This window comes from Gastrolobium bilobum, unplaced genomic scaffold, assembly GCF_033153095.1.
Source record: "Gastrolobium bilobum isolate Gb01-03AN ecotype WA unplaced genomic scaffold, APGP_CSIRO_Gbil_v1 utg2530, whole genome shotgun sequence".
In the NCBI taxonomy this organism is placed as follows: Eukaryota; Viridiplantae; Streptophyta; class Magnoliopsida; order Fabales; family Fabaceae; genus Gastrolobium; species Gastrolobium bilobum.
The window spans coordinates 516,480-532,448 of NW_026899712.1; the positions used below are offsets into that span (position 1 = coordinate 516,480).

The 15,969-nt window shown below is 34.8% G+C and overlaps 1 protein-coding gene across 1 annotated transcript; it reads right to left on the reverse strand.

Annotated features, from left to right (window-relative positions):
• Positions 1–10,887: 10,887 nt before the first annotated feature.
• LOC133292875 (uncharacterized) lies at positions 10,888–13,074 on the reverse strand. The gene is made up of 4 exons (XM_061491361.1): positions 12,546–13,074; positions 12,050–12,460; positions 11,269–11,943; positions 10,888–11,180 (listed from the first exon to the last, which is right to left on the reverse strand). The coding sequence occupies exons 1-4, from the start codon at positions 13,072–13,074 to the stop codon at positions 10,888–10,890; spliced, it is 1,908 nt and encodes a 635-aa protein (XP_061347345.1).
• Positions 13,075–15,969: the final 2,895 nt, after the last annotated feature.

Sequence of the window (15,969 nt, forward strand, 5' to 3'; positions counted from 1 at the left end):
ATTTTACCATTGTGTATTTTTAGACTTAAATCATATTTTATACTTTTTACCTACCATCATTCTGTGCGAAGGCACGGGTCATATACTAGTTATACACAAAGGAAAAAATACTCATTTGGTAAGAGTCCACCCATTTCCCAAACACAAAGAGCATTAAAAACCAAAGGGAAAAATATAGAGAAGAAGGAGAAATAAAAGATTACAAAATCTAGAGTTGTCAGAAAACCGAATCTCTAATTTTCTTCCCAAAAACATATAAGGCAAAGTCATAAATTTTATATTTCTCATTATAAAACCGAATCTCATACCGTAATATGATTTTCTTCCCAAAAACATATAAGGCAAAGTCATAAATTTTATAATTCTCATTTAAATATATTAAATCCAGTGCCCCTAAACATTTTGTTCGAGGAAATGTGTTTCTCATGTTGTAGGAATTTCTGCAATCATTTTTTAACTATGTACTCTCGGAAGTATATAGTTATAATATTAAAGTTATTTTAACTATGTACTCCCAGGAATACATAGTTAAAAAATAGTTGGTTTTCTTTTAATTATGTACTTTCGAGAGTACATAGTTAAAAAACGGTTGCAGTAATTATTGTAACATGAGAAAAAAGGGACCAAAAATTAATTGTTTTCTTTTCTACATTTTGCTTCACTATAAATGCAAAACTCTCGCTGAGATAATTTTCATATTTTCATTGCCAATTCAATGGCAACACCCACACGGTCTCATCATCCCAAGAGAGTAGACAAACAAAAGTGTTTCAACCCACAAAATCATCCGATTAATCTTCCGGACGATATTCAGGAAAATGTCATCGATTTTTTTCCCATCAAAAGATTCAAAGGAGATTGATATTGTGTCAACAAGTTTCAAAAAATTCTAGTTTCTCAATTGCAAATTCTTATTCAAAAGAGATTTGGTTTGAGCTTTGCGACTTTCGTGTTGGTTTTGAACAGGTTCACATCACTTTACTATGCGATTCTACTGAAAGGACCTCACTGAATGACCGGCTCTTTGATTCTCACATTGATCCTTAGATCCAATCTTTCACTTGCGTATAGATCTCGTTGGTGGAGAAAAACGTTGATTCAAAATGGCTTTTGATTTTGCTTTGGAAAAAGAATCGATGAACTTGAATTGAAAAAAAATAAAACTCAAGATCTTCCTTTTTTCAAAGCAAATTAGATGCCATTTTTAAATCAACATTTGTATACTAGCAAGATCTATATGTAAGTGAAAAGATTGGATTCAAGTATCTTATGAGAATCAAAAAGACGACCAATCAATTCAATAAGGTTCTCTCGATTGAACCGCATAGCAGGATGATGTGATCCTTCGTGCAAAACCTGCAAGAAGCTCGTATGAATATAAGTTACCAAGTCAGATTCAGGATCGATAAATTGCAAAATCCCTCACATCCGACCTTCAATGAGGAAAAATCCTAAAATTGTTACAATGATCCTAATGACAGAAGGAAGGAGCACCTTTTTCAAAAAAATAAGAAGAAGGAAAGAGCAATAATTTTCTTGGTAGCCTCAAACATTGATAACTTTAAGCTCATCCACTGAAATCCAGTTGCCGTAAGGTTTGCACTCCTGACTCTTGGTAGTTTGTGAAATCACTTTGATATTCTATTGTAAAATGTTTGAAATTCACTGCTACTATATGCGTTGTTGTCTTGCTTGCATTTTTGGTCATTCAATGTCTTGGATCCCATGTAATTAGTTGTTTGTTCTATGGGGTTTTGATCCGTCCCGTGGCATAAAAAATATTAGTCCCAGGAGAAATGTATTACCGGTAGTATTTAGTTATAACTTATAATATTAAAAATTGTTTTTTTTTTCTCTCTCTCTCCATAAGGCTATAGGCTCCTCAGCTACATACATCACTGTACTTCCACTTGACACCTATCGTTAATGAGAAATGGCTCGTGGCAAAAAGAGAAAAAACAATTTTAATATTATAATTATATATTACTCGTAGTACATAGTTATAATCTATAATATGACCATATTTTCCTTCTTATAACATAATTCTTATATTTTCCTTGTTCTATTTGGGTTTAAAGTTGTTCTACATAATATATCTAACTTGGGCCATTAAGCCTAAGACCCAATAACTAAGAGGAAAACCCTAAACCTCTTTGAGAATGATCTGCAAGCTAACATATATAACGATTCTCATTCAAGAACAACACATAATTAGATAAATATTCTATCTTGCACATAATAACTATGACTGATGTTGACTTAATCATCGGAGTGCCTCGCAGGTGTACAACTCCTCTTTTCCCACCAAAGCACATGGAGAAGCACACCGCTGCCACCACAGAGATAACTCTAAGGATGCTCAAGTACAACATCATACTATTAGGGGTGAAAGTAGGCTGGGTTGGGCCGAGCTTTGCCCCGAAAAGTCCAAGCCTATGCCAAAAAATTTCAATTTGGCCTAGCTCGAGTCTAACTGTTAGCGAGACTTGACCCATTTATAAAAAAACAAATGGCCTGACTAAGCCCGTTAGCCTGTTAATTTTTAACTTCCAAGCAGAACCATGAATCAACTTCACAAAATACTCCAATTCTGTTGCTAAAACAAAAATCACAATTTCAACGTCCAAACAGAACCATGAATCACAACAAAACTCATCACAATATGCATTTAAGTCACTTTCAAAAGTAAAATGCTCAAACTAAATAACATATATTTCATCAGATCCAATAAATAAATCTATACTATATAAATTAAAAATAACTATATAAATCCAACAAACACATCATGATGCTTGTAGTAGCCAAAAACTTGTCTTCATCTTCTCTCCCTTACAAATATAATTCTAAGATTACATAAGTTGGTAAACAATTTGTAAATGTAGAAAACAAAAAACAAGAATAAAGAATAGAGACAAAAAAATAAGATTAAGAAACAAAAAATCTTTTAATAGATTCATATAGGCAATCTCACATACTGAGATGTTAGTTCCTCCTATATAAAAAATAAAGTCAAATTTCTATTAAAATTAATCGAATATAATTAAATTATAAAATAATTTCAATTGATTAAATTTATACCTTTTGTTTTTTCTTCAAGTCATACCTATTACATAGCCAATCTCTGTCGTATATTAACGCTTGGATGGTATCTTCAGCCAAGCTAGAACTATAGGCATCAATAATGTTGATTTTTATGGTACTGTAGAGATTGATACAAATCTTATGCAACTTCAAAGATAGTATTGGTGAGGGGACGAACCTAGGTCCTTCCACTATCTACTTAGCTCACATGCAGCAACTAAACTATCACCATTTGGTACTACTATGAATAATATTATTTTATTTAAAATAAATAATATGATATAGGCCGGCCTGTAGGCTTATAGGCCCGACATGTAAAAAAAAGTCTATCACCTACTTTCTAAATAGGCTTCTTTAAAAACTCGAGCCTGTTCTATTTGACTATATGTAATAGGCCTAGCCCGGCCCGATATAGGTTAGGTCGTAGGCCTTTGTAGGCCGACTCGGCCCACTTTCACCCCTACATACTATTATCATGTACACAAATCTGTTCAAAAACTTTAGTATAATATGAAAAAAACGAAGGAAAAAATGTGTATCATTTTAAAATATGTAAAGTTATGTCATTTTAAGTGAGAGAAAGAGATAGATAAAGGAGGAGAGAGAGTGGACAAAAAAATATAAAGGTGTGAGTCTCACCTCTTTATGAGAGTGAAATGATATAAGTTGTGTCATTTGAAAGAACAAACACTTTTTAAAAAAAATAAATAGAGAGAGGTGGAAATTTTGTACTTTTGTCATCCTGCCTCTTAAGTCTTTCCAGAGGAGCAAAGTCTTTCCAGAGGAGCAAAAGTACTGTCAATTTCGTTATTATAACTGTTTTAGTCATTCTTTGCAGGGAGCTAATCTTGTAACAACAATAAAATTTCCCTTTTGTAAATAGAAGATGATGGATTCGAATTTGTAAAACAATTTATTCACAAATATGCAAGAATATTATATTGCATTATCTACATAAATTTCAATATCAAATTCAATATCTTGCAAAAGTAAGAGTTCTGCGACATAGGCAAAAACTGAGAGTGAGCTATACCGTATCTAAATCAACAACAGAAGCAAAGAACATAAAGTAAAAGGTATACAAGTGGCATTGTTTGCTTCCTTTAGCATTTCCAAGAAGAATGTAATATTTATTGAGAATAAAATAATGATACTCAATGGGCATTGTGAAGGCTCTCCAAGGCTTTTCCTTTCTATTCTATCTCGTGACACATAAATTATGCTTAATATCCGAGCAATTTTCTATCATACAAACTTCTTTTAACTGAAATATCCATACAAGTTTGACACAAAATTGTTTAAAAGGGAAAAATAAATATTATGTTGTAGGAAAATTCTTAGGTCATGTCATAGAGATAATTAATTGTGGAGTCCATTATTTTTAAAATAAAATAAAAAGTAAAAGAATTGATGGGCCCACTTTTATCTTTGTGTAGGAAAATTGTTTGTCTCATGTAAAAGGAGGAAAACATTATCCTTGTTTAAAATGATTGGAAGTGATTTTTAAAATCATTGGGCTTTTCAGCTTCTTGGTTCCACTTTTGTTTTAGACTGCCTTCTACGTGCGGGCCTGGCAATTTTCTAGGCTAGTTTCTATGAAGCACCAACACTTCAAAAATATCGACGTGTCGTGTCTGACACTTCCCGACACTTCAACGCGCGTTGTAGAAACTCAAAAAAAGATTCAAAGGTTGCATTGGATTGCGTTTTTAGTTCTAACTATTAAATTCGTTGGATTACTATTACCATTTTATTGAATTTAATATAAATATTTGTGATATCTTATGTTTCTTTACAAAATTAATAGGTATTATAAATTTAGCTTTTTTTGGGTTAAATTATTAAATATTAAATATAATATACGCAATATAAATTAAAAATATTATTCAATATCAAAACGTGTCCTAACGTGTCAAAATTTAATATTTTTTAAAAATAACGTATCGAAATGTCGTGTCGTGTGGTGTCCCGTGTCGATATCGGTACTACATAGGCTAGCTTGGCTGGTGAGAAGGATCTACTATACATCGAAGGCTTTGCATTTCTCCTTTAATAGGAGAAGAATTTTTTTTCTGCAGCCACATATTTGTGGTGGGCTTCACTATAAAAAAAAAAAAAAAAAACTTAACACGTAAGTGAATGTATGGTAGTAGAAGACACTTCTCCAATAGAAGAAGTGTTTTTTCCATAGAAAAATCAATAGAAGTTATATAACCTTTTTTTTCGGTAAACAAAGTTATATATAGATATTTTAGCCTAACTTCTACTCATGAAAAGATAAAAATTGAATATGATTTTAGGGCAATTCGTTACTAATTCTTGGGGACGTTAATAACTTTTTTTCGTCTTATATGAAGGCGAGATTTATTTCTAATCTTAACAACAAAATTACTTTGATAGTTGGAAATGACAAGTTTGCTTCTTCTTTTTTTCGTTCAATCTAGTTTGCAAATTAAAATCTGAAAAGTGACCATGTTGCACATAGCGGATAAAGATGCATTTAAATTGTGGATGTAGAGCAATAAACCAATTAGAAGACAATTCAAACTTGTGCCCTCCACAAGTGCATGTCTTCCGTTCCATTTTTCTATCTATCTTTAGATTCAGAAACTAATTTCTTGCCTTGCTAAGGGCACCCAAATGTCTGACCTAACATTTCCGAAAATATCCCATAACTGGAGAAGATAGATTGGATTAATTAATGGATAAAGTATGTGTCATTTTAAAGGATGTAAAGTTATGTCATTTTAAGAGAGAGAAAGAGATAGATAAAAAAGGAGAGAGAGTTGACAAAAAAATAAAGGTGTGGGTTCTACCTCTTTGTGAGAGTGAAATGATATAAGTTATGTCATTTAAAAAGATAAACATTTTTCTCTTAATTAATAGCATGAAAAACCAAAAAAGAAAAAGGTCAGAATGGCTCATTGGGGGACCATGGAGCCAAATATTTGTGGCCCTTGTCATTCTCCAAAGGATAATTGGTTTATTGGAATAACATAGGCGCAAATGAAGGCGCGCCCTGATTCTTATGACATGTTATTTAATATCTTGCGTATTTGTCATTGTAAATTACGCTAACAAATATATATTGAACGCGTATTTTCAAATATAAGAAATATTAACTTAATTAGTAAAAAAAAATGGGCAATTTATGAATGTTTTTCGTGCATAAAATTTATTCAAAATTTTAAATATTAATTAAAATTTAAAAATACATTTCTTATAATAAATAACTAATTAGAAATAAAAAGTATTAATTTAATTTGATATATAAGTTCAAAAAATATGTGCTATAAATTTAAAAATGTAATTGCGGGAAATAATTTAAAATTTTAATTTGATATATAAATTCAAAAAATACTTCTGACTATTACTCCACTATTGAAATAAAGATTCAAATTTATTATATCACGGTAGATGTATTTTGAGTTGAAGAACATAGGAAAAAAAAAAAACAACAATCACGTCAAAATGATAAAAGTTATTCGGTTATTTATAATTAATAATAAATCTATATTTTGCACAATTTTAGATGCATTAATGACCACAAAACACCATATGGAACTCATTGCATTGAAAAAAACGACAAAATAGATTTTACGAAGCATTATCAATATCTTCTCAATGTATTAGTTGTTAACGTCAGAGAAAAATAACCAGATTTATTATATTTATTTTACTCATTTTTTATAGTTAATGTTACCAAATCTAACTATTAAAAAAATGTTAATTAACTGAGTATCACTTTTTCTACTTTCAATAAAAATACCTACCCTTAATTAAAGATATGCTCGATCTCGGCTACATTTAACATGACGCTTTTTAAAATAACGTTGTTGAATTGTAATACGTATTATGTATTGTTTGGTTATTTTTTTATTGTGAATGGTGAATCATATTAAATTATAAGATATAGAAATATAATAAAAAATAATTTAAAAATATATATTAAAATATATATTAAAATATATATTTAATTATTTTCTTTATTAATATAGATTTTTTAAATTAATTTTTGAATTTAAATCACAAATCAAATCTTTATTTTCTTTTTTTAGTAATAATATTTTTTTATATAAATCATAAATCAAATTTTTATTTCTTTTTTATATTAAAAATTAAAAAAATTGATTTAATTTTCTTATAGTATGATACACGATAAGTATTGTATATCATATGATACAGTATCGTATTGTATGATATAGTATCACATCGTTAGATACAAATTCCTTTCTGATGCACTCTATGATATGTATATCTGTGGTTGTGAATTATATGGTGTATCATATGATACACCATAGTTATATGATATTTTAGTAATATAAATAACTAAAAAAATTACTAATAACACCATCTAAAATAGCTTAAAAAATAGCATAGTGTTTCTTGCGTAATGATTCATGATAATTTAGTAATATAATTTTTTTTTTTTGAAATATTAATTTCAAAAGGGTAGAAATTGCATATATAGTATCATGTGTTGCGTATATCAAACATTAATATCTTGAGTACGTTAATTGAGTTGTATAATTCTTCATATTCACTCTATATTAATTAAGTTCGAGAGTGCTTATTTGAGGACAAAAAAAAATCAAATTTTTGGTGTATTTTTCTTTTAAAAATGACAAACACCATTTGAAATTATTTTTAATTTTGCATTTAAATTCTTTTAACTTAATTATTTTTATAATTTAATTTTTTCCCTTTTAAATTAATTTTTCAGATTTTATCTAAATTAGATTTACATATATCTTTTATATTTTAGATATTTTATTTAATATTTTTCGTGTAATTTTATTTTTGAAATTTTACATTATAGTTTGATAAAAAAAAAAAACACTATCATTTAAGATTTCAATAATTTCCTATCCATCTTTATAAATATTTTATGGGAAATAGAAGATAATGTTAATAAGAAAGTGTTTAGGTTATGTTATAGAGATAGAGATTGAGGGACCCACACTTTTTTTTTTTTTTTGAAAACAAGTGTGGGTCCCACAATTTATATCTCTATAACATAACCTAAACACTTTCCTATAACATTATATTTATTTTTCCCATATTTTTTATAACTCTTTCATTAAAAAAAAACTTCCTTTTATTTTTCCTCTCCAAACATTCTCTAGATGCGATAATATACCTATCTTTGTTAATTAAAGGTATTTATTATTTTTATTTTTGATAAATTTGTTAAAGGTATTTTAGTGTATGTACTACTATTTATCCTCGTGAATTATGACTGATTAGAAATTTTTTAGTACTAAAGTACAAGCACAAAAGATATCAAACCACGAGAAAAACTTCAATGGTGTTGCTCCCTTTTACTTAAAAAGAACTTTTTTTTCTTTTTTTACTTATACATTTTTTATATATTTTTCTTTAAGTTTTAAACAAATTTTTTTTATTGTAAATTTGGTGCTCCCCATGAATTAAAATTTTTATCTTGAAATCACATATTTAGGGCCGACAAAACGTGCTAGGCCCAACGAGCCGACCTGACCGACTCGCCAATCAAGAAGGGACGAGTTGACTCATTTTTTTACCGAGATTTCAATCAGCCACCATGCATCACCGGCAATCAGCTATGTATCAGTTAACCATAGGAATTATTTTCTGCTAATTATATGCTTTAAACAATGTGGAAGATTAACGGGTTTGCCTTTTGGCAATTTAATGGTCTGATTACTTCTAATCACAATACATATTCCATGAAGTGTAGTAACATGTTTCGGCAGCATATACCTCAATTTTTTATGAGACCAACTTGGTCCACTAGATAACAGTATAATAGATAAAGAAGCATGTACCTCTAACCAGAGATACGAAGAGAGGCACGCACCTCCATTTTGAGTGGACTGACCTGTAGAAGGCATAAACTTTCGTCTTGTAGTTTAGAATGACTCCATGGTTACTTTGTAGATTGAAATGGGGCTGGTACCACATCTTCATTAGCTTCCCATTTAGACCAAGATGACCAGAAGTCAACTGCCATCATTCTTGGCTTGAGTCACGACCAAACACTTGAATAGTTTTCTACTGCATCCCATTCCCATATCTCTCAACCAACTTATCATTGGCTTCAATTCTTCGGTGGAAGACTCCGCCACGTCGCTTTGTTATCTTCACATATCACTTCGTAACTGGGATCGACACAGATCTCCCACGAATGTGAATGTGATGCAGATTTGTTAAATACGATTCCGCAAGATTCCCACAGAGCTGAGTGGACCAATTGGTTCGAGGATAAATTACGAAGATAGTGTGGATGTAATTGTACGTCAGTCCTGTCTTCTTCAGGGGTAGCCATCTTGTCTTGATATATATCTTCCAGCTAGGGCGGTGTAAAAGCCATTTTCTGCTTGTATTGTCAACAATGGTCATATCAAACCGACCGATATTGAGAATGCTTCTATAAGCCAAGGTTGACAAGACTGGTTGGTTCATGATTATGCTCAAGAAAAAATAGCAGCGTTCTTAAACTCTGTGGAACTTGGTCTAGAAGCCCAGCGAGCGAGTCGGGTTCAGTAGTGTCACAACTTAAAATCCATAACTTGATTTGTATGGCCCACAAGTATATGAAAGTTGAATAAAGTACGTCCATCCTTTTAAGTATGCTGCTCCGTAGAATAATCTCTCCATTCCAAGTGTGAGGCTAATTGTTCGGCAAAAAATCCGTACTAACGTTAATTTTGAAATGTATCTCCATCGTAAAACACTTTTCAAAAGAATGACCAATGTAGAGCAGTCAAACACGTAGGTTTGACTGACGAGATAAGTCCCGCCAGTGTGAAAGACGAGATCAGAAGCCACGTAGGAAGCCCAACCAATCGCGTCAGTCCATGTCACGTGTTTTCCACATATCCCGCCACCTGCTGTGACATGTACCAGTCCCGCCATGTCAGTTGGCGAGACTAAGCCACGTGGCCATGCCCATGCAGATGCCCATGCAGATGACCGCGCCCATGCCCATGCAGATGCCCATGCAGATGCCTACAAATATGTCATTTGGTTTAGATCCTCACTTGCCGCCACACTCTCAAACACAGTTTCCTGCCTCATATCAGTGGATGAGTACCCAGTTTGATCAGAGTGCGCGAACTCCACCATTGGCAGGGTTCAGTTCCTATCATCCGGTACACGGAGTGTCAGCATTCGGTGCATATCACGGGACCCAGTCTAGTAGTGTCACTGCAGGAAGGTACGGCCATAGGGAAACATCACATACGTCTCGCAGTGGGCATCAGTCAGGAGAGGACACAGGGGACGACTTTCTCCAAGCAGCAGCAGAGGATTTCGATATTAGGCATGATCCTGATACAGAGAGAGTGGGTGGTGTCATTCGCAGGAACCCTGAACGTGATGCGCGTAACAGACCATGGCCTACTTATACTCCATCATCATAGTTTCCCTATCTATGCATTTTAGATGTGTTTGTGGATGACTGTACTTATGGATTATTGTAATTTACTGTTTTTGTTATGTCATGTATGGTTTCATGTGTAGTACTGCAGAATGATTTGTATCTGGGAACTCGGAATTCCCAACTATGGATATGGTTGATATGTATTTGGACTGTTATTTTCTGCATTTCAGGTTTAAGGGGATTGTCCAGTTTTCTGCTGTTATGCTGTCCGATTTTTATTTCACTTCTTGCATGTCACCTGTTTATTATTTCACTTCTTGCAATTTCAGTAGCTTGTGTACTGAACTAGATTTGCGATTACTGAAAGATAGATATTATATTACAATTTTGGCATCATTCCAACACATTAATTTGATATGCGTCTTGTAGGACATGCACGCCTATTATGTCTCGACATCTTTCTGTGCTTTACACCCTCTTTTAAAAAAGTAACGAGCAAGTCGACTATATGTGCATTTTACCAAAGAAGTTATTGGCATGTTCCTCGCTCCCTTGAAAACCCTATTGACTGATTCAGACAAGTTAGTTGTCATGTGACCATATCTTCGTCCACCCTCGTCGTAACTCCGAGTCCACTTCTCTTTTGGAACAGCCTCAATCCACGCAGCGACTTCTGGACTAATGCTGCAGAACTCGGCATACGCGGCATCAAAGTAGTCTTTATTTGCAACATATCCTACGAAAAAAAACACATATTTATATAATAAAGGACCCAATCGACAAAGGATTTACACAGTTTCATGTAACTAGTTTGCATATATAACCTAGCTTCTTTAGAAAACCCTTCATGTATTGATCCTTGAATCGTGTATTAAAATTGCTCCCCACATGACGAAGGCAAAACACATGGTATGCATTAGGAGGTTGCCATCCAATGTCTGGATTGGCCACTGCTGATAAAATGCTTTTGTGTCGATCAGAAATAAGGCTTATTCCAGTCTTACTGGTTACATGCATTCGGATGGATGCCAAAAAATATTCCCATGCATCTTTAGTTTCACTTTCAACGACCGCAAATGCGATTGGCAATACCTCATTGTTGCCATCTTGCGCTGTGGCGATCAATAATGTCCCTTTGTATTTACCGTACAGATGCGTACCATCGACCTGTATGACTGGTTTACACCATTTAAACGCCTCCCGACATTGACCGAAAGTCCAGAAAACACGTTGAAAAACCCTAGACCCAGTAATAACTTGTCCATTCATGACACACGATCCATGTTGAATATGGTAAACAGACCCCGGAGAAAAATTCAACATGTGCGCGAACCATCTTGGCAAGAACGCGTATGACTCGTCCCAATCACCGTAAATCTTAGCAATTGCTTTCTGCTTTCCCTTCCACGCCTTCCTATAAGAAACATTATATCCAAAAAGGGCAGTAACTCGTTCTTGTATCAAGATAACGGCCACCGACGGCGAAGCCTTCACCATGTCTGCATACAGATATAGAGCATATTTGTAATTAGTAATAATATCCACCTTCACATGATAAACACATAAATTGTCGCAGTACGAAAACTTCAACAATGTATATAGTACCTAGAATGGCCTCAGATATAAATTGTGAATCAAGTTGTTTGTTATCTTGCGAAAGGGTTGTGCTGACACAAGAATGTTTTCCACCCCATTTAGTGACTACCCAGCTGTTGCTATTCTTCGGTTTAATTGCCCTTACTCGCCAATTGCAGCCTTCTTCATGCTTACGACATTTCATAGACAACTTCGTGGTAGTACTCTCAACCACTACAGCTTCTTGATGCTCATTCATGCAGTAATGTTTTATAGCGGCTTGCACATCGCTCTTCAACCGGAACTCTTGTTTCACATACATTTCGTCTCCTCTTGTCCACTGACCACGACCTAAGCCTTCAACATCCAGTATGTCTTCGTTCGGATAATCCAAATTAACAGCCTCATAGTGTGGGATGTCATCCCAAAATGGTGTCACATCTACAAAAAAAATAAAAAAATACGATATGGCAAATATTAAAGCGATTAAAAAAAAATTAATCATTCAACACGTTCAATGGCTAACCTGATGTTGGTGGAATAACCGCATTATTGGACGCAGGGATAACTGTCTCCTGTGTTATGGGATTATCATGATGTTCATCATCTCCTCCATCACTATCATTCTGATCATGGTCATTTGCCAATAGAGTGTCTTCATCTTCCTCCTCATCTTCATTGTCAGGTTCAACATCTACCATATAGTCGCTTTCATCTCCATGCGCAATAGTTGATTGTGTGGGTTGGGGTACCGATGATGACGGCATTTGTGTCTGACTGTTAAGGTCTAACCCACGTGTCGGTGTTGACATTTCGTCTGATGTCTCAATATCCACGTATAACTCAACAAATTGAGAAGTAGTAGAGTTTTGGACAAATGTTCCAAGAAAAATATCAATGTCCTCATCATCAGTTAGATTAAAACCTGCATATTTGCGATTTCCACTTGGGACTCTACCCGTTATTGAAGAAATTACCTGATTTTGTTGCAACTTCAACTTCTGACGAATCTTCTGAAGTAGATCTTCAATGGACAAGCCTCGCACAATATACATTGCTCTTTTTTCCCCTTCGAATCTCAACCCGCCTACACCGTTAATTTTAGAACCATTATAATATACAAAAGACCGATATTGTTCCATTGTAATAATACAGGGGTGTATGCAAATAACACAAAAAGATCAGATGCAAGTGGAGATTAAAAAAAGTAAATAAACAACATTTGAATCCGCATTACAGCAAGTGACACAAAACCTTTTGGAAATTACACACACAGCAAGTGACACAAAACCTTTTCGAAATTAATTACACACAGCAAGTGATACAAACAAATTACTACAAGTAAAGAAACCGTCCGTCAAAATCATATACAAAAATAGAAAACATAAACCAAATTCCAAAGTTTCAATACTAGCAAACACCGGAAGACCTATATATAACCAGACAGGTATCAACCGTAAGTGTCAGTGGCGAGATTGACAAGCGGACGCTACCCCACGAGTGAGGCGAGGGGAGGCTGGAACGCGTCACAAGAACTGCGGATGTGTCGCACACGTGGCTTAGTCTCGCCAACTGACATGGCGGGACTGGTACATGTCACAGCAGGTGGCGGGATACGTGGAAAACACGTGACATGGACTGACGCGATTGGTTGGGCTTCCTACGTGGCTTCTGATCTCGTATTTCTCACTGGCGGGACTTATCTCGTCAGTCAAACCTACGTGTTTGACTGCTCTACTATAGTCATTCTTTTGAAAAGTGTTTTACGATGGAGATACATTTCAAAATTAACGTTAGTACGGATTTTTTGCCCTAATTGTTCAACTGCCATTGTCGATCGGAAGGAAAGAGAGCAAGATAGACTCTATCAGCCACATTCTTGCAAAATGTAATTTGATTATTTCACTCATAAGTCCAAGCTCTTCTACGTTGTAGTTTTATACAAGTGCCAAGAGTATAAGATAAGCCTTCCTGCTTGGTCACCTTTATGGATATCTGAAAATACAACTAGAACAAAGCCAACAAGCCAGCATACCAACAACTATGCCATATGCGGTAAAAGAAAATTATCTTTTTGAATCTATATTTTGTCTTCAAGATGACATACACAAGAAGCATGACAAATGAAAAGGACTAGCAGCAGCATCACGTTAGTTAGTGACGTATACTGATATGCCTAATTCACAACTGTTCGTTAGACGAGAAGTAGCTTGCAGATCATCAAAAGTAAAATCTCCTAACTCGTGACTGTTAAGAATAGAATTTGAATTTTAAACTTAGTTTGTAAAGTTGTTTTTTACTGTTAAGAAAATTAGGGAGTTTGTTCTTTGTTTAGTTGTTTTGTATAGGATATTGATCTGATCCTGTTTCTGTTATTGGTGTATTTAAACACCTTCTTTACCTTGTAAAATGATGAATGAAATACAAAGTTAATTTGACATGGTATCAAGAGCTAAGTTCTGATCCTTGATTTTTTTTTCCCTTGCAATACCTTTTCCGTTTTTTTGTTTACGAAACCCCACCTTATTTTTTTTTCCTTTCTTGAATTATTTTTCTGAAACCCACCTCCCTCCCTTTAACCTCTTTTTCACCCAACACACCCGAACCGTACGCACCAGACCAGGTTCACTTCTTTTTCCCAATTCCCACTTTCGTCTTCTCCTTCAAACCCTAGATGGAAACCATCAACACCACTGGCAATAATATGCCCTCCGACGAACAAAACCCATTGTCCTCTACCATCCCAATGCCTCCACCAAACATCATTATCAACCAAGATCACTCCTCTCTTCCCATCACCGTTGTTCTTGACGAAACCAATTATCCCCTATGGTCCCAACTCATGGACATGCGAATTGGGGCCCGCAATAAATCCGGCTTTCTCACCGGTGCTAAACCCAAACCAAATGCTGCTGATCCTTCCTATGAATCTTGGATCACCGACAACAAACGCGTGAAAAGCTGGTTGATTGAGTCCATGTCCCCTAGCCTCATGCAGAGGTTTATCCGTCTGGAGACAGCGTGCGAGATATGGGATGCTGCTTCTAAGACCTTTTATGATGGCTCTGACGAATCCTGCTTGTTCGATATCAACCAACGATCGTTCAACACAAAGCAAAATGATCGTCCTCTTGCCGTATACTACAACGAACTGTTGGCTATCTTCCAGGAAATTGACCACCGCACCCCCTCTTCCGCATCAGTTGCTGATCTTCTTCACCAGCATTCTGCCCTCTCTCGATTACGGGTACATATTTTTTTGGCTGGTCTTGATTCTGTTTTTGACCAAATCAGAGGGGATATTCTTCGTAAAGACCCTAAACCGGACCTTGAAACTGCCTATGCCTATGTCCGCCGTGACCATCAGCAACGTCACACGATGGACAACCCGAAACCCTCTAATGAACCCTCTGCATATATCAGTCATTCCCCACGCACAGGATTCCCTCCACACCAGAAATCTCGCCGTGATACTGCTCCATCCCACAAAGCCTCTTTTCTGTGCTCTCATTGTGGGGAATCCGGCCATTCCAAACAGAGGTGTTATGAATTGATTGGATACCCAGACTGGTGGGATTTCACGAAACGCCCACGCAAAAAGCTTCTCAGCAAGGCCCTCACCACTCACGCTGATACTGAGGAAAAGGCACCTCAAGCACACATTGTTCAAGCTAGCATCCTAGGTAAGTCTTATGTTTTTTCTGCTCATTGTTGGAAATCTTCATGGATAATTGATACTGGGGCTTCCAATCATATGGTTTGGGACTCCTCTCTGTTGAATAAAATTGAATCATGTCCTAAGACATATATTTCCACTGCAAATGGAGGTTGTGCTCCTATCACAGGCCAAGGTTGTATCCAATTAACTCCTACTCTGCGCCTTACTTCTGTTCTGCTTGTACCCTCCTTAACTTGTAATATGTTATCTGTAAATCAACTCACATCTGATT

Coding starts and splice junctions, on each gene's coding strand:
- LOC133292875 (XM_061491361.1), bottom strand. CDS start 13,074: ATGTATATTGTGCGAGGCTTGTCCATTGAAGATCTACTTCAGAAGATT. Junction 12,461..12,545: donor GGTTATTCCACCAACATCAG/GTTAGCCATTGA, acceptor TTTTTTTTGTAG/ATGTGACACCATTTTGGGAT. Junction 11,181..11,268: donor GGGTTTTCTAAAGAAGCTAG/GTTATATATGCA, acceptor TTTTTTTCGTAG/GATATGTTGCAAATAAAGAC.